The 18,960-nt window shown below is 37.0% G+C and overlaps 3 protein-coding genes and 1 long non-coding RNA gene across 4 annotated transcripts; 2 read left to right on the plus strand and 2 right to left on the minus strand.

Moving 5' to 3' along the window:
- The first annotated feature begins 2,244 nt into the window (after positions 1 to 2,244).
- LOC113281040 lies at positions 2,245 to 4,039 on the plus strand. Its single transcript, XM_026529678.1, has 2 exons — positions 2,245 to 2,919; positions 3,599 to 4,039. Exons 1-2 carry the CDS (start codon positions 2,565 to 2,567, stop codon positions 3,613 to 3,615), a joined length of 372 nt encoding a protein of 123 aa, XP_026385463.1. The 5' UTR covers positions 2,245 to 2,564; the 3' UTR covers positions 3,616 to 4,039.
- A 173-nt stretch (positions 4,040 to 4,212) lies between these two features.
- On the minus strand, positions 4,213 to 4,755 carry LOC113281045. The gene has a single exon (XM_026529684.1). The coding sequence runs from the start codon at positions 4,613 to 4,615 to the stop codon at positions 4,409 to 4,411; it is 207 nt and encodes a 68-aa protein (XP_026385469.1). The 5' UTR covers positions 4,616 to 4,755; the 3' UTR covers positions 4,213 to 4,408.
- A 242-nt stretch (positions 4,756 to 4,997) lies between these two features.
- LOC113281044 lies at positions 4,998 to 6,226 on the plus strand. Its single transcript, XM_026529682.1, has one exon. It carries the CDS (start codon positions 5,696 to 5,698, stop codon positions 5,906 to 5,908), a length of 213 nt encoding a protein of 70 aa, XP_026385467.1. The 5' UTR covers positions 4,998 to 5,695; the 3' UTR covers positions 5,909 to 6,226.
- Positions 6,227 to 7,240: 1,014 nt separating this feature from the next.
- LOC113281046 lies at positions 7,241 to 10,718 on the minus strand. The gene is made up of 4 exons (XR_003325890.1): positions 10,618 to 10,718; positions 8,331 to 8,753; positions 7,854 to 7,998; positions 7,241 to 7,736 (listed from the first exon to the last, which is right to left on the minus strand). It is a non-coding gene; the product is annotated as an uncharacterized LOC113281046 (long non-coding RNA).
- Between the last annotated feature and the right edge of the window lie 8,242 nt (positions 10,719 to 18,960).

The following is an 18,960-nucleotide window of genomic DNA, read 5'->3' on the forward strand; positions in this document are numbered from 1 at the left end:
TTATGAGATACTAATAGTGCAGGAAAAAGGAAAGATGAAACACAAGTAAGAACTTGTGAGGAACAATAACTACACGAAGAGGAATGCATATACTAAAGAAAAATCCAGAGAAATGGAGAATGGAGGCAATTTAAAGCTACATCAAATTTAGCGTGCAAAATGAGCTAAGTAACACAAACAATAACTATACATTACAATAGATAAGCATTATCATCATACAAGCATCATACTCGCATCATAAAAGCATTGCACAAGCATTTCATGGCATAAACATCGCATACACATTTCATAACATAATCATCACATAAGCATTAGATTCGCAGAATTATTCAGAATTTCGCAGAATTGTTCAGAATTTCGCAGAATTGTTCAGAATTTCGCAGAATTGTTCACTATTTCGCCGAATTATTCAGAATTTCGCAGAGTTATTCAGAATTTCGCAGGATTATTCAGAATTTCGCAGAATTTTTAAGAATTTCGCAGAATTTTTAAGAATTTCGCATAGTGATTCAGAATTTCGCAGAATGATTCAGAATTTCGTCAAATGTGTCAGAATTTTGTAGAATGTGATTATTCCGAACGATATGATTATTTCACACAATTATAAGCAACTTGAAGAGATTATACTATCGCATGAGCACAACACATGAGACAGAGGCAAGATAAGAATGAGGAAACAATTCGCACATTCAACATTTTCTCAAGGATTCTACCTTCATAGATAAAGAACAGAGGCAACTATGGATTACCAAGAAAACATTTTATGTTCTTTATCTCCTCGGTAAGAATCATTTCCAAAGTGGACGTACAACAACAAGAATCCTCACCAAAAATGAAATAATAATTTCGCACGAATAGAGGCAATACTTATTATTTAAGGACAAATACTTCTTATTTACTTCGCAGAGTTCTTCTTATATTTCGAGGATTGAGTACTTCTTATACTTCTTCAAGGATACTTCATACTTCGCATACTTCAAGAGATGATACTTCTTATTTACTTCGCAACGCTCCGGAACTTCACAAAAGAATAGAGGCAAGTACGTACTTTTCAAGTCCAATATTCTTTCGCTCGTTCCTCCAACAACTACTACTACGAAGTGGATTTTTCCTTAAAGATCGCTCTTCAAGCAATATTCAAGGAAAAATAGGCAAGATGTAGGATCCAACTATCGCACAACGGTAAGAGTTTGTGAAATTGTAGATAGAGCCTGCGAAGTTATAGAGAGAGCTTGCGAGAAGGTAGCGAAGCTTGCGAGAATGTAGTTTGGGCGCGAGATAATATGAGCTGTACTCCGCTACATATGAACTGTCATCCACTATGTAAACACCTATATAAAGGGAAAGTCAGAGAGAGAGAAGACAAGTTTTGGAATTTGTATTATTATTATTTCCTTCTTCTTCCTCTACCAACCTAGAGCTCCAAATACTCATTAATGGAGTCTCCATGTAATCAAGATGTAATTACAAACAATCATAGTGAAGATCCCTAACCCCGTGGATGTAGATCAAATTGATCGAACCACGTAAATCTTGTGTCTTATTTTCTATTTCCATTATTTTTATCTTTATTTTCATATCAAATAAGTTTAGATCTAGAAATTATAGTCATGATAATATAAGGGGTGTGTTGTGGGATTTCCTGCAACTACAAAGGTCATGGAACAAACACCTTGCCGGCCAAATAACTGCAAATTCAAGCATTCGATTTTTCTGACCTAATTTGACATGCAAACATTAAATTGAAGTACTGGAGTGAGTTTAAGTAGGCTCTTACTTTCTTAATCGCAGCATTTCTTCGTTTTGAGCGGGTTCAATTTCTTCTTCCGCAACCGTTTTTTCTTCACTTTTTGTTGAACGAGTTTTGCAATTCCGAGGTTGTATTGATTGGGTTTTCTATTAACGTCTTTCATACGACTTGCCCTAGATCTTGGCGGATCCATTGATGAAGATTAATCGGAGTTTTCGAATCGACGATTATGACGAATTAATCGACGAGTTTTGATGGAGCCGGTATAGTTAGTGGAGGAGAAGAAGAAGAGAAGAAGGTGAAAGGAAAATAGTAACCTGCTTTAGGATATTAAGATTATAAAGGGTAAGGGTAGTTTTATAACTTATCCATCAAGACTGAGTCTCCTAAAATCCTTAAATGGAGTCCCATTAAAGTTGGGTATACCCCAGTCTCGCCGAGTGGAAAAAGTAGGCGAAAATCAAAATCCTTTTCTGTGATAGAGTACAAGCGACATAGACTTTGCGTTTGTTTTATCTCTCAATCCATCTTTGATTTGACGACCATGAAACCAAACAAAACAAGCATATAAAATAAAATCCCCCGTTAATACACAGTCCTCCACCACGCAATCATCATAACTCTCTCTGTACCAATTCCCAGAAAACCTATCCATCCACCTCGATCCACACAAATAAAAAGAAACCCAGGATTTTATTCTTTCATATCACAGTTCATAGTATTATAATTTTTCCGCAGTTGAAGTGTTTCTTTAATTGACTCACTGAATATAAACACAAGATTTTCTCAATTTTTTTAACAAGTTGTTTTAAAGATGATGAATGAAGCACAAGATCAACAACAATCAAGGGTTTTTTCTGAACTATCATCTCTTATTCATGGTATTCTTAAATACCCCTCTTCTTGTAATTCTTCTTCCTCGGGTTCTATGGTTGTTGAACCAATTCAATCTAATAGACAAGTATCAGCAGCTGGATTTGCTTCATTATTGTTAGGGGTATCATTAGCTTTGATGTTATGTGGATCTGTTACTTTTGTGATTGGATTTATATTGATGCCATGGGTTCTTGGAATTGTCTTGGTTTTTTATCTGGTTGGTGTTGTTTCTGCTCTATCAAGTTTCGGTCGGGCTTTTCTTTACCCTCCTCCATCACCCAAACAGATTCCTGGTATTACATCTCTCTCAATCTTTGATCTTTCTGGTTGTTTTTTTTTTAAGTTTCAAGTTTGGCTGAAATTCTGTTGTTGTTGAATGATTTGGGGAAATTATGAATCAATTTTTGGGTTTGGATTGAGATTCATGGATATATTATGATCTGTTTAATTCCATGAAATTGGGTTAGATTTGATTACTTCTATTGATTTTAATATTGGTAGCTGATTAACCGAAACCGTTACTATGCCGGTATACCCTGTTTCGATTTTAAGAGACACAATGATTAGTACTAGGGGGAAAAATAACTGATGACAAACTTTAGTTCATACTGAATTGTTACTTGTTGTGTTTATATGTGAGGGGGAATATTATGGAGAAATGGATGCAATTGCGACAATCAGTTCGCATTGTCAATGTTGTTTCATTATTTCGCTTTTGTAAAAACGTGTTGGACTCACTTAGGAATTTCAATAGATTATGAATCTGTACATTCTGTTAAGCTGATATATCCAGCCACCGTAGCTTTAGGTATCAGCTGATATATGTAAACATATTCCCGTAATTGGTTTTGATCTTGTATGTTTATAGGTGATTTTTAGTTGCGTTGGAGGAGATAAGACCAATGGCTTGGGAAATCTGTTTTACGTATGTTTATAGCGTGCTTGATATACTAACTGAATGTTTATATGCAGAATGGAATATTTGGTAAAGCCAAATTACACATTTGTCTGCCAACTTGTGAAATGAAGGCTGGTATACTCTCACTAAGGGCCATCTATGTAAAGGGACGAAATTGCAGAGCGTTATTATTCTTAGGCAAGTCAAAAGAGGTTCGTTCGATTATATCTGCGAGGTAGGTTTACACATTTTACCACGGTTCATGAGCATCAGAATTACTCCATACTTTCCACTATTAAAGCATGAAATGAGCTTTATGTTGGTTAAAATTGACACTCTTGTAGATATATGATTGTTGTTGTCGTGATAATGAAAAGTGAAATTTTTACTGATAAAAAGAGAGAAATACAGATTCCCCGTTGGGAACTAATGTTGTTAATTATATCTGCACAAAGACGATTGTACTTCAGTTTCATGCTTTACTGCAAAGAAATAAAAGTGTTATTCTTTCTTCAGTGCTCGGTTCTCTTGTTTCCTCTATATGTTCAATTTCAAGTCTCCTGCTGCAAATATGGTGCTAAACAGCAAATACTGTAACGGTCTAAAATTTTTTTTCTTATGATCAAACTTTATTGATCATCTCAAATACTAAGGAAAATCAAAGGAAAAGCCTATGAAATGTATGATGTAGTACACAATTAAGATGAAAAATGTTGATTGAAGGATTAAACACAAGTACACAGAAAACACTGACGAATTGTAGCTAATAACTGTATATACTTTGACATAATTAGAATTACAGAGGTTTATTATTATCCTAACCATTATCACCATCATCCCCTTGCTTGCCGGTCTCTGCTTGTGATTAATTTTCTCTTTTTCTGTCATATGTTGATATGAACACCGACGATAACGGTGAAGAGAACCATTATACCAAAGAAGATGAAAGTGTGTATGAAAATGGATATACCACTTGTCTTCATAGTTGCAAAACCAACAAGGTTCTCTTTAGAAGGTATCTGAAAAAGTAACCCTGGTGACAACAAGACAAACAGCAGCACCGCTATCACCACAGGCCCCCAATCCGCCATACTCAGGCGGTAAACACTTGCAGCTCTCTGGATCTTTAGCTGTTTACGTCTCTCAAGCAAGTAAAATAGGGATGTTTAATGAAGAGATTGAAAATGTAGAAGATGAAGTAGAAGAAGGGGAACCATAATAATGGAGATGGTGATCGTAGTAGGAAATTTCTTGCTTAAAAAAAGGAGAAGAGATTACAAGTGGGTTAAGTTCACAAGCAACTAAAGGGTGACGGCTCTACCAAAACCGACAGTTACTTACTCAAACAATGGTTTTTGTATTACCTATAGCAAATAAGGTCGACCTTTAGCATAGCTTATTAGCTGCATATGATTTACGACTGAACCCTCGTCGAAGCTTAACTTTTGTGTTTAATAGCATTTTCGTTTTAACTTATTAAATGACCCTAATTGATCAAGTTTATTTATAAAAAAGTTTTTGACCATTTCTCACCTTTTCATTTCCCACCTTCCTCAGTTATGAATCAATGAAAGCAATGTGTTGTTTTCATGAATCATAAACTGTTAACCTCGGGTACAAGTGCGTGTTTAGTTTATTAGTCGATCGACAACTTACAAGTAAAATATAGCAGTATAGCACCGTTGGTTAGCAGAGATAACACGCATACTAAGTGAAAGGGAAAGCGGAAAGCATGCGTCTCCTGACTCTTCTTGAGCACCGAGGGATTGATGAACAGGAAGTACCCATGAAATCCGACCTCAACTACGCTTGTTTGTGTCACATAATCATTTTTCCACATTTCTTGTTTTAGAAGCAACTCTCTGTAAAGAGTAGGAAGCTTTTGCAAGAACATTTTCTCAGCGTGGAAAGATCTTTTCTCCTTTTCGCACATACTATAAGAAAAAAAAAAGTAACCAACCCAAAGCCCCTATATTCCTTTGTGTACCTTCAACCCCAATTATTCTTTCAAGTGAGCGCTTGAGCAAGTTTTGCATCCTTACATATCCTTCTCCATGAAGAAACAATATTCCTTCCCACCATTGTCGTATAAATATGCGTCTCGTCGTGTTCTATATATACACCAGCTGAAGAACATTCAGAAAAAAGAGAAAAAAAAATAGATCAGAGATATGGCTCTTGACTGGGGACTTGTTGTTGTATCACTAGTGTTATTCATCCTGTTGTCTCCAGGGCTTCTGTTCCAGTTACCTGCAAGAACAAGGATAGTAGAATTCGGTAACATGTCCACCAGCGGTGTCTCCATCTTGGTTCATTCAATCATTTATCTTTGTAGCGTCATCATCCTACTCATTGCTGTTGGTATTCATATACATGCCAATTGATCCCACGACATAAGCATTCTTGTCTGGAGTTTCATATGTGCCGGCATTCCCTTCAGCAGACAGAGATGGATTAACTTTTATTTCTTTCCTTAAATCCCTACTTGTATACTTGCCATTTGATTTTCTATTTTCCTGGCATATTGTTTTGTAGTTGATTTGGGTCTAAATACTGCTTCATTTGGCAGGTATTACTAGCCTGACCATTCCAAAGATTTTCATCTTTCTTTTGTGTGTGTTTTCACTTCACTTGTTATCTACGTTTTGTTGGTAATTAACATTGAAAACAGTTGAACTACAGTTAGCATTTTTTTTGTTAAACACCTGAAAACCAACCAAGAAAAGTTTCCGAGCATCAAAACATGCTTTTTAGATCAAAAAAACACCAGCGGAGCTAGCCCAAGACAAGGATACTGCTGGGCTGGCCCCAAATCCTGATTATGTTACTTTTGCCTATCCTAAAATTTAAATTTTGGCATTTTCTGGCATTTTTTGCCTACCCGTTGATGGTTTCTTTGCTCCATCGCCAGTAAAAAACTCGTCGTATGGTGAAGATGACAACTGAATTTTGATTCCGTTAATGGCTACAAAAAATTGTGATAATGATGAAACGGGCAGATTACTCTCTCCTGGGACATTATACTCTTACTGAAGAAGACAAATCTCAATTTCAGAATTTTATTTCTAAAGCCATTTTTCAAATATCAGTTTCCTATGTGAAACAAGATACTATATGTAGTTTTTATTATTCTCATCTTTGATGTATTTGGTAATCATGTATTCAATTTTAGAGTATTAATGAGATCAAAATGTTTCCTTTCAACTTATTCTATTTGGATGCTCACATTAGCCCCCAGGAGAGTTGGCTTAGAAAATTCAGATCTTCCATGTATGGTTGGGTGGGTGGGTGCCCAAAGTTTGGGTCCCAAGCTATGTGACACCAGTCTGAATCCCAAGTCCTAACACCTCTAGATGACAACCCTTTTGGTATCAATGCCAACATCTAACAGTAAATAAGACAGTGACTCCCAATGCCACCTAATGTTGGGTGCTCTACAGATTAAGAGCATGAGCCATATATCATTTTCATATATAAAAAATATTCTAGTAGTGAACATGATCTATCCCTTGGTACACTTGTATGGTTCAACAGCTAAGGGCATGCTGATGAGACTGCTAATATCTCTTACAAACAGACAACCCCAGCTGGAGCCCTGAATTCAACATAACCGAATTCCAATCCCCAATCTCAGGGTTTTGCTAGGGATTTATAAATCAAGGGAATGTTGTGGTCACAGGGATTGTCAGTAAGAAACCATAAGAGCATAGGCCGTAGATGGATGAACATGGATATTTATTTATTAATAGTGAAACACAAAAATCTAAGTAGCTAACATTTGATATCATTTGGTACATCTATCAGTATTATCTACATATAGTTGCAAAATATGTACCAACTGATAGAACATGCAAATTCTTTTGTAGCAGACTTTTATGAATTATGAGAAACCACTACCCATTTCAGGACTATGTAACAACTTATTCTATTTGCGTGGTATACAAACAAGAACGATATCTAAAATAAGTAACAGAAAATGCAGTTGTTGGTTTTTAACGTCTACCTCAAACCTCTCTTGAACCTAGACATATCACATGTAACTTCCACGAGCTGCTGAAAAGTGAGAAAGTAAAAACGCACTGGAGCTTGAGGCTAACTATACCAAAGTATCATGGTTAACTTTCGCTAACCTGATTCAGAACACCCGAGTTGGAAGCAGACGACGAACGTTATCGCAAGCCCTTTCATACTAAGTCAACCTGCTCTGCCAACCTGCGAAAAAACGATACTATGTTTAACTGAACTCAGGAAGTATTGTGGTGTCATTGAAACAAACAACCCATGCTAAGCACGAAGGCATGAAGAAGAAACAAGAGCTCAGAAACAAACCCAGTGCAAGAAAGTAACGGCGGAATCAGGTGTATCATAACTCATCACAATGTTGATGCGATCGATGTCTATTCCTCTACCAACCTAATCTGTTGCGACAAGAATCCTTTCATGCCCCTCCTTGAAACCTTTGTAGCCAGTCAACCTGTAAAATACCAAAACCTCCATTTCAGGTAATGAAATTGATGACTTCGCTTATCTTGGTGATTTAATCATTCGATTTTCATTCAATTCATCATTATATGTTATTAGTTATTTTGAACAGGACAGGCAGATCAGACTCTATCATTAAAACTCAAGCACAAAATTAGGATCATTTAAATTGTATACTAATCGTAGTGTACTTGTAGTACGTTAACCAAATCACGAGCAGAATCACTAGGGATTTTAGACCTTCATGCACACACATCAAAATACTGTAACAAGTCTGAAAGTAAATTAATTTAAATGAAATCCAAGAAAGAAGCGAATATATACCTTTCTTCCTGTGACATTCCAGAATGGATGCAAACTGATCGGAAGTCACACTCCATAGGTAAGTTGTTAAGTGCAGCTGCTCTGCTCACACTTTTGACACAAATTACAACTTGCTAGAAGTCCAATGCATCCAGTATCAACTTGCAATTTTTCTCCAGCTCGGTCAATTTTCTGTATTGCTGAGCAAAACAGAAAAGTAATCAAGGAAAAGGTTGATAAGCGAATAAAATACTCAACAAACAAACATTAGATAACTAATGCAGAAGACCGGGGTCAACTTCGCCTCATTGTCAACATTGATTTCCATTGGCAGCAAGTAAAATTCCAGATCAAAGCAGATTAGGTCTGTCCTTCATGATAATGCAGCAAGATACATGCGAACTACATTGAACTCTGTCACGCACCACTCCAAGCTGTAGTCAACTGTAACAATGGCTGACACGGTAAACAACAGCAACAAATGACCAAGACAGAAGTTTTAAAGGACAAAATCATCATGACCCAACGTTAGTTATATCCTAAAAGCTGCTACATTACATGGTACAAGGAAAAGGCCTACAGATTCTCTGACAACAATATTCCAAAAGCTTCCAGAAGCTAGCCAGAACACAAGGCATGAAGTAGAGAGTGCACTGGAGACGACTTTTAAGATATTTCCAGTCTAAAATATCTAATAAAAAGAACTGGTCTCCAAAAACAGCTTCAGAAAAGGTTTATTATTTTCATTTTTTGTTCTTTTGATTACAGTAACTCTTGCCACCAGAAGCACTCGAGTATAAAACAAAAGTCTTGTACCGCAAAAGATTTATTTTATACTCGAGTGCTTCAGGCTGCATGAGTTTCACAATCATCTCCATAAAATCTTCCCTGAATTGCGTGATTGCTACACAAAGTACTGTAGTAAAATCATATGTAGGACCCAATGTAACTGTTTTAGGATCCTTCTTGAGAAATTTGCGAGCCATTTCTAAGACACCTTCATATTCTGCATCCAATGGTGGGCCATTTACTTCCGAGATAAATTCCTCACCTCTAACCTCCAGTATACACAATCGACAGAGAAGAAGGAAAATAACATCTACCAAAATGTATTGGATGAAGGTATAATTTGATTCAATATACATGATTTGGTAAGTGATACGTATATAGTTTACCAACTTCAGATGATTGTGCTTGTACGTCAGCAATACCGCTTACAGTATCTTCTTCTGATGCAAATAATGTTAACGATGATGATATGGCATATACCAATTTTAAACCAAAATGAACTTTAAAAATCAATCATAACACAGACAAATTAAACATTTTGGTATATAATATAGTTGGTTGTATTTAAAAATAATGTTACTATTTAAGATAAGACTAACCTAGAATAAAGATTGGTATGTGCTATAGTTTATATAAATCTCACCAAGCAAAGAGTAAAAATTGCTCATACATGCACATACCCTCTTTGACACAACAATAAAATTCACGGATCATTAATTTTTTGTGCGTTGACTTTCGATGAGATGTACCTATTTGTACTGTCAGTTCTCTAAACTGATAATAATAATCCAATTAAACTCATTGAATCTCAAGCAAATATTCAACACAAACTAATATATGGTTCCATGACGAATAGCTGTCTACATAAACTGATAATGGGTTTTCAACACCTTTAACTTCGTCATTGTCACTTGTACAATTTCTTATCATCCTTGCCAATGCTTCTTAAAAAGTCTAGAATCTGTTTTCCTGCATTCGCCTCTTGAGACTCTCCTAGTTTACGTTTAGCTCGAGTTTTTGTTTGAAATTCAACCATTTTAGCTTGCGATTCTACCAGTTCAGCTAATTAAGATTCTACTAGTTTAGCATGTAATTCAGCAAGTAATATGTAAAGTGCTTCAAGCGTACCATCCATCACTTGTGGAGATTCAGCCAGGGATCAATGAAGCATCATTTCTTTATGAGCTCATAGTCATCCTATAGTTCTCACCCAAAAACTAAGTAGCTAACATTTGATGTCATTTGGTACATCTATCATCAGTAACTAAGTAGCTAACATATAATAATAACAGACTGTATGAATTTTGAGAATCAATTTGGATGACATCAACCAAAAAGGATAAAATCCATACACCATTAGTTTGTAAACAAAAACGGTATCATGAACTGTGTAAATGTAATACTGAAATCTAAACTTAAGCAAGATAATTTATATAAATGATGAAGAAGAAAAACAATCTCAAAATACAATAAGCAATAACAAAATCAGCAAGCAAACAGTAGAAATCTGAAACATCACCTTCAGAAGCTGTTAAAATCAACTCGCTTTTTACCAAAGGGATCTGATGAAGAATTGAGGTTCAATGAGTTTGAGCTGCACTGTTGTTGAGGTGAGAGAAAAGAAAGGATTTAAAGGGATCAGATTCAGATTTGTTTTCTTTTAGCTCGCGTTTTTAGGGGCCACCCGAAAGGATTTAGGGGCCATCAATTTATACTCAGCCAAAGATTCTAGTTAAGGGGTATCCTATATGATATTGAAGTTACATAAATGCCCTTCTGGTAAAAATGTATAAAAACCAAATCAAAAAAAATTCTATTCATTTCAATTCTTCTTCTTCCAGTTTCATATTATCTTCCGATTATGGAAGAAAAAAAAACTTTCCCTCGTTCTTGTGTTCAACCGAAACATCGCCGCGAATCGTAAAATCAAAACATCGTCGATTCGTTTATAAAACAATGGATAAGGGGAATGAAACCCACATACCTAGAACCAAAAACGTTGCTCGGGGTATCGATCCAAAGATCGGGATTTTAGCAAGAAATAAAGAAATTGTTGCTGCAAATGAAGAAGAACGCGAAGAACGCGAAGAAGAAGTACCCGTCGATGTAGTCGGTGGTGGCGATTCCGATAGTCAAACACTTCGTCAACTTCAAATGGCCCCAATTAGGTAAGAATCTATCATTTTTGGGGTTTATTTCGCTTTAATTCGACGAATCGAGAAAAAAAAATTCTAGGGTTTTCGGTTATTTATCCAGATTCGGGCGATATTCATGCTTATTTACTTCCGAATGTAGTCGTGTTCTTCATTTCTCAAGAACATCGACAGTATTCGGGAGAAATATTTGATGGTTATCGGCTGAATATTGTTGGCCATATCTTCCTGGATACAAACTGGTAATAATCGGTAGTTTAATGAATTTTTTGGCTCCCGAATATATTTAAGTAGACACACAGTATTTGGAAGTACAATCACTACCGAATATATATATATATATATATATATATATATATATATATATTGAAAAAATCTCAAAATTTCTGATATAGGAAAAATCTCATTTTGGGGCCAGTATTTATTCGGAAGACAATATAATGTTTTATACCTCCGATTGTGTAGGATAAAATTTTAGAGTTTCTAAACTCCATTTGATGAATATTCGGTTGTAAACATGTTTAAATATATTCCGATTGTTTTTCATTCAGGAAAAATATGTGTCTTCTTACTTCCGAATTTGTTCATTCGGGTTATAGTTGTGTACTTTGTCTTCCGATTGTGTAGGATGAAAATTTTAGAGCTTCTGAACTCCAATTGATGCATATTCGGTTGTAAATATGTTTAGTTAGCTTTCGATTGTTTTGTATTCGGGAACAGTATGTGTCTTCTTACGTCCGAATGTGTACATTCGGGTTATATTTCCATACTTTGTCTTCCGATTGTATAGTTTGTAAATATTGTTCCTTTATTTGTTGTTTAGACAAAGTCGAGAAAGGAGGAAGAAAGTGACAGCTAGTGCTAGGAGGGAAAGGAGTGTCAAAGATAATTCAAGTGCTCAACAAAGCTTACAAGAACAAAGCAGTCAACAAGGAGTGCAGCCAAGTGCTGAACAAAGTGTAGAACAACAAGGCAGTGAACAAGGGGTGCAACCAAGTGTTGAACAAACCGCTCAACAAAGTGCAGAACCAACTGCTCCACAAGTTACACCCCACCATGAAATTGAACCAGTTGATCCAGTGCCAAGAGTAGAAGAAGAAGGACAACCAAGTGGTACCCAAAAATCCAAAAAAGGAAAAGATGGTGTAAAGAAGGATATTGCTAAGAAATCATCACATCTTGTCCCTCATCACTTGAAGAAGAAGGGTATTCCAGCAGGCACAATCCTTGGGCCACCGGCGGATGGAGGAAAATTGCTATTTGGATACAAAGACTCATGGGCCAGAGAAATATACGAAACCGAGGTAATAAAATTACTATTTTTTATTAATGTATTTTCTATGTGTTATATCGTAATATTTGTATTAAGGATTTTTTTATGTACTTTAATAGGATCATCAACATGCGGTCCGTCTACTCAAACCTACCGCCGCACCGACAAAAATGCTTGCGTGGCCTTTATCCGGTGAATGTGAAAGGTTCAAGTCAATTGTTGCCAACTCGGGGTTAGCTAATGCCGCCGAGAATTCATTGTTGGAACATGATCGTGTGGCCATATCGGCGTTCGTGGAGAGAATGTATCCTGAGACCAATACTTTCCATATGCCGTTTGGGGAGATGACGATTACCCCAAGGTGGCAGTATCAAAGACGGGTAAAAGAACTCGAGCTTCATCGAGCGTTGAAGGTGCTCCAACTGAAGCTGCTCCAACTGAAGGTGCTCAAACCCGTGGTCGTGCAGGACTGGGAGGTAGTCACGGTCGTAAAGTAAAGAAGAGCAGATAAATGACAATGATTTGTGTTGTACATTCGGGACTTTACAAGTGCCAATATAGAACCCATATTTGGAAGTTTGGGTAACTGAGTTGACTTCCGATTATTGCAAGTTCAAAATTTGAAAAGTATCAGTTTTTCCCAAATTCTGATTTTTGGGCCATCGTACATTCGGGACTTTACAAAAAAAAAATTATCCCCCAAATATTACAAGTTCAAAACAAACCATGCCATGGCTCTAGGTGGTTCCAAGGGCCAATATAGAAGGTTAGAAAAACCATATTCGGAAGTTTGGGTAACTGAGTTGACTTCCGATTATTGCAAGTTCAAAATTTGAAAAGTATCAGTTTTTCCCAAATTCTGATTTTTGGGCCTTCGTACATTCGGGACTTTACAAAAAAAATTATCCTCCGAATATTACAAGTTCAAAACAAACCATGCCATGGATCTAGGTGGTTCCAAGGTCCAATATAGAAGGTTAGACAACCCATATTCGGAAGTTTGGGTAACTGAGTTGACTTCCGATTATTGCAAGTTCAAAATTTGAAAAGTATCAGTTTTTCCCAAATTCTGATTTTTGGGCCATCGTACATTCGGGACTTTACAAAAAAAATTAGCCTCCGAAAAATATAGTCGTGTTTAGAAATACCAACCTAATTGGTAGATAAAAATTTAAGTTCGCTACCGAATGTCCTTTTCGGAGGAAATACGTGTATCGTTAGCAACCGATTGTAGTGCATCATTGATACGAAACCTCAACGGCCATATTTTCAGAAACCTCAACGGCCATATTTTCAAAAATTAGAGCCGTTGGAACTCTAATCTATCACTGTTATAAATGGACCTCAACGTCTCCAACATCCAAATGAAACTCACATTGTTCTCATGATCCATTAAACCCCATGCAATCGTAAACGTGTTTTTGTCCGAAGTATGGCAAGCAATGTTCAACAACGGCATGTTATACTTGTTTGTCTTATAAGTAGCATCTATCAACAAAATTTGATGAAAGCATTGAGCCAATTGAATCATTTCGGGATGTGCCAAGAAAATACGAACCACTATACCATCCTTTTCTTCCCTTCTCAAGGTGTAGCCGTGTAACTCCGCTAACCACTCCGATTGTTGCATGACTGTTCTACCATCCCATTCAGTCCTTTTGATCGTAGCTAGGGCCGACTTAATTGTAGACAAAGAAGACAAGTTGTCGGGGTCGTCCGCCTTTATTTTACTTAAGATCGCACTCGCTTTTTGGATCCGCATAGACCTCACCGTCTGCATTTGATGTTGTTTTAACTTGGAAACCATTACATGTCCAATTAAATCCAACGGATCAACATGGTTGTGACAACCGTTGTCAACTTTATACATTTTATACTCTTTACCTTTAATACCATCGGGCTTATAGAAGACAATCTTAAATGGGCATCCTATCTTCTTGGTATTGCTTCGGTATTTCCTATTCGTCTTCCGTACGTACTTACTAATCTTTCCCTCGTGACTCTTTCGCGTCCCACCTCGCTCACAAATCATTTCAAATCGAGTGTTACTAACATGATTATTTTGAACTACCACGCACATGTTATCTTTTTCCTTGTTCATAAGCCATTCCTTTGCCTCCTTCTTACTTCCAAATGTCTAAACGTGCATAAAACAAAACAAATCTAATAAGCATAACCATTTAACATATAAATTTTGAAGAAAAAAAAAGTACTAATGAGTATACCAAATCATTTGCATAGTATAGGGAAGTGTCCGGCCTCAAATAGAAATCATCAACAAACTCTTCAACGGCCTGCATATGAAAGCAACAAATTATTATACAATAATTAGAGGTTATTAAATAAGTCAAACTGCCGAATATACTATATTCGGAATCCTATCGGTTACCCAAAACACACGATTTATGCAAATGAATGTACACAGTTTGCTGAGTGCAAAAAATGATATAATCGGAAGCTAAAATATATAGTAAAACAGCCGAATATAAATAACCGGGAGATAACATTAATCTATAAACATCCGATTTTCAAGTTTTCGGAAATTTTATTTTGAGGCCACTGTTATATTCGGCAGTCAAATAATGTTAAACTATTACCGATTGTAAAGGATAAGAATACTGAGTTTTGAAATTTTTTGAGGAATTCGTTTTTGGGGCCATTCGGGGGTAAATAACTCTATATAACTACCGAATGTAGATTTTTTTGGAAAACCAGTTTGGGGTTTTTTCTCATATTCGGCAGTAAACTACTATCTTGGAACTACCGAATATACATATTTGGTACTCTGTGTGTTATATTCGTAAGTTTATTCGAGAAATTATCTACCGAATCTGGGTAGTTCATGGCATTCAATGCATACAATAATCGGTTTTTCTTGTTCACAAACGCATGCAAATCGAGTATTTGAGTTTCTTAACACAATACCTGTGTTTTACATGCATCGTTAGCTTCAATATCCGGTGATTCTCCATTTTCTTCCATGAAAGGGTCGTCTAGGTTTTCCTCTCCACAAAAGTTTGGATCATTCAACATATACCCCAAATCGTCTTCGCCATGATTCTCACCTTCTTCTTCATATCCATCCATTTTTGTAGTTATAAAATGGGTTTTCCCTTTTTTCTTTCACCTTCTTCTCTATAACTCTAACAACTCAAAAATGAAAAAGAAATGGAAAAAATGAAACAGAAATCATTTTAATACTGCACCGACTACAATCGGAAGTCTGGGTAATATTTTGGCTTCCGATTGAAATCGTAGGATAAAAATGTTATCATATCCTCCGAATATATAAGAGTAATTTTTCCATTACGAATTACGCGAGATAAGGGCTGGCTACATTTTGTTTTATTGTTGGCCCCTAAATCCTTTTGAGTGGCCCCTAAAAACGCGAGGTTCTTTTAAGGGTTTTCCTTCCTTATTTTTTTTTTAGTACAGACGACATATTGAATGTGTCCTGGCCAAAAAAGAAAAAAAAAACACCAACAGGTGCATTTTCCCGATGTGCAGCCTGACAATTTCTGACTGTCTCCGACTCTGTAGATCGGGTTGTGTATGAGGATTTTGATTCGTTGGGCTAAACCACATGAAGCATACTTAAATCTCCTGAGCCCCAGCGCGATAGAACAATTGCCGAACAGCCATGGTACATTGGTACAGCCGTTGAGCGGTAGCAAATAAACCGCGAGAAATTCTATCACCATAGAGCGGTAACAATTAAACCGCGAGAAATTCTATCACCATATCGCCATAAAACCTCTATAAGACTTTTGGACATCATTGCTGTAAATAATAGATACTTGGAAATATTCGTCCTTCCTGTACCCTCGAGCTTGCCTGTAAGAGCAACTCCAATGGGATTATCAAACAAGCATATTTGTCCATTTTATATCTACAATGAGTCTGGTAAACAAATAAAATGGATGGACAAACCTTCAACTACGAAGGTTTGTTCATTGAGTGTCAGTTTGAGACGGTCAGCACGTTAACATAGGTCGGTCGCCTATATTAAGCCGAGACGTGGTTCTGTCAAGAACAAGGCCGATCTTGACAGGACTATGACGAGATTCAGAGTAACAGGGAAGGACAAATATCAAAGATTAATCTACACTCGAACGAGTGCAGCCTCAACTTTCAATTTTCTCAAAACTTGTTTCTCTTACACAATCATTTAGCCTTAAATACTCAGGAGGGAAAACCCTAAAACATAAACTAACGCGTTATAATTGGACGCGTGTAAACATCTCACATGACAATAACTCAATCAACTGTAAAAAACGACTGGGAAGTAATGATTGGTAACTAACTGCTAAAGATTTAGGAAGGCAGTGGAAAGTTAAAGGCAGCCAACTTTGTATCATGACAATACCCTCCTCTTTAGACAATCTTTGTCCTCAAAGATTGAACTTTGGAAAATGAGCAGTGACATTAGCAACATCCTCCCAGGTTGCATCCTCAAGTGAAGTGTGAAACCATTGGATTAACACCTGAGGCACCATGGAATCTTGTCGAAAATCCTGACGAAAGTTTAGAGCTGCCACAGGCTTGAGTATAATTTCACCTTCAGCATCAGTCAATGGCAGGGTAGGAATGGCCGCTGCAGAGAGGCTGGTCTTTTTCTTCAGCTGTAAAACATGAAATACAGGATGGATTTTTGATGTGGCTGGAAGAGCCAATCTATAAGCCACCTTACCAATGCGCTGAGTCACTTGGAATGGTCCATAAAAGCGAGCTGAGAGTTTGAGATTGTGTCTGAGAGATATTGTAGACTGCCTATAGGGTTGGAGCTTGAGAAAGACAGAATCACCTACCTCAAAAGATCTGTCAATTCTTCTTTTGTCAGCAAATACCTTTATCCTCTCTTGACTCTTGGATAGATTCTCCTTAAGAATGTCAAGCATAGCTGACCTCTCCTTCAAGTAATCTTCAACAGCTGCAACTGAAAAAGTATGCTCTACAGGAAGAGCCATATGTGATGGTGTGTAGCCATATAATGCCGTAAATGGTGTCATCTTTAAGCTTGAGTGGTAGTTGGTGTTGTACCACCACTCAGCAAGGGATAACCATTTGAGCCAGTGTTTTGGCTTATGACCTGACATGCATCTTAAGTAGCCTTCTAAGCATGCATTTACCCTCTCAGTCTGCCCATCTGACTGTGGGTGGTAAGCAGTGCTCATATGTAAACTAGTGCCCAAATTTTTGAATAGCTCTTTCCAGAATAGGCTAGTGAAAACCTTGTCCCTATCAGAGACTATTGACATAGGTAACCCATGCAGCTTGAATACATGATGGAGAAATTTCTGAGCTACAGTTATGGAAGTGTAAGGGTGAGACAATGCAATAAAGTGTGCATACTTTGTAAACCTGTCAACAATTACCATGATGACATCCTTTTTGTTGGACTGAGGTAGACCTTCAATAAAGTACATGGAGATGTGCTGCCAGGCTTGAGAAGGAATGGGAAGAGGCTTTAGAAGGCCTGGTGATTGAACATGCTCCATTTTGTTCCTTTGGCAGATGTCACAGTGGCTGACAAATAATATGTCTTTGTGAATACCCTTCCAATAGAAATAGCTCTTTGATAACTGCCTTGAATTCCTGAATGACCACCTACTGCAGAAGAGTGGACAGATGCCATAATCTTCTTTCTGAGCTGGTGACCTTCACCAACATATAGTCTACCCTTGTATCTAATGATGCCTTCATTGTAAGAGTAGTTGGGCATGGCAGCTGAGTTGACTAGGAGTTGTGGAATTAATGTAGTAGCAAACTGATCATCTTCATAACTTTGTATAACTTCTTGGACCCACTTAGGTGTTGAGAGAGACATAGAAGTGCAGCTAGCAGATTGTTCATCAGAATGGAGTCTTGAAAATGCATCAACAGCCTTGTTATCAATGCCCTTCTTGTATTGGATTGTATAATCATAACCCAAGAGCTTCATAAGCCATCTTTGTTGTAAAACAGTTGTGATTTTTTGTTCCGTGAAGTATTTAATGCTTTGTTGGTCTGTTTGGATAAAAAAGTGATGGCCAAATAAGTAATGTCTCCATCTTGTGACTGCCATGACCACTGCTAATAACTTCTTTTCATAAGTTTACAGTCCCAGATTCTTAGGGCCCAATGGCTTACTGAAGAAGGCTATAGCCCTTCCATCTTGCATAAGCACAGGTCCAACACCTTGAGAGCAAGCATCTGACTCTACCACAAAGGGTTTGGAGAAATCTGGCAAAGCCAGAACTGGTAGATTACATATAGCATTATTAAGAGAAGTAAATGCATCTAAAGCTGTGGTGGACCAGTGAAAAGAATTCTTCTTAAGTAAGTCAGTAAGTGGTTTACATATAGTGCCATAACCCCTAATAAATTTCCTATAGTAACCAGTCAGGCCTAAGAACCCTCTTAGTTGCTTTAAAGTTGATGGAATAGGCCACTCCTG

This window comes from Papaver somniferum, chromosome 5 (genome assembly GCF_003573695.1).
Source record: "Papaver somniferum cultivar HN1 chromosome 5, ASM357369v1, whole genome shotgun sequence".
Taxonomy (NCBI): domain Eukaryota; kingdom Viridiplantae; phylum Streptophyta; class Magnoliopsida; order Ranunculales; family Papaveraceae; genus Papaver; species Papaver somniferum.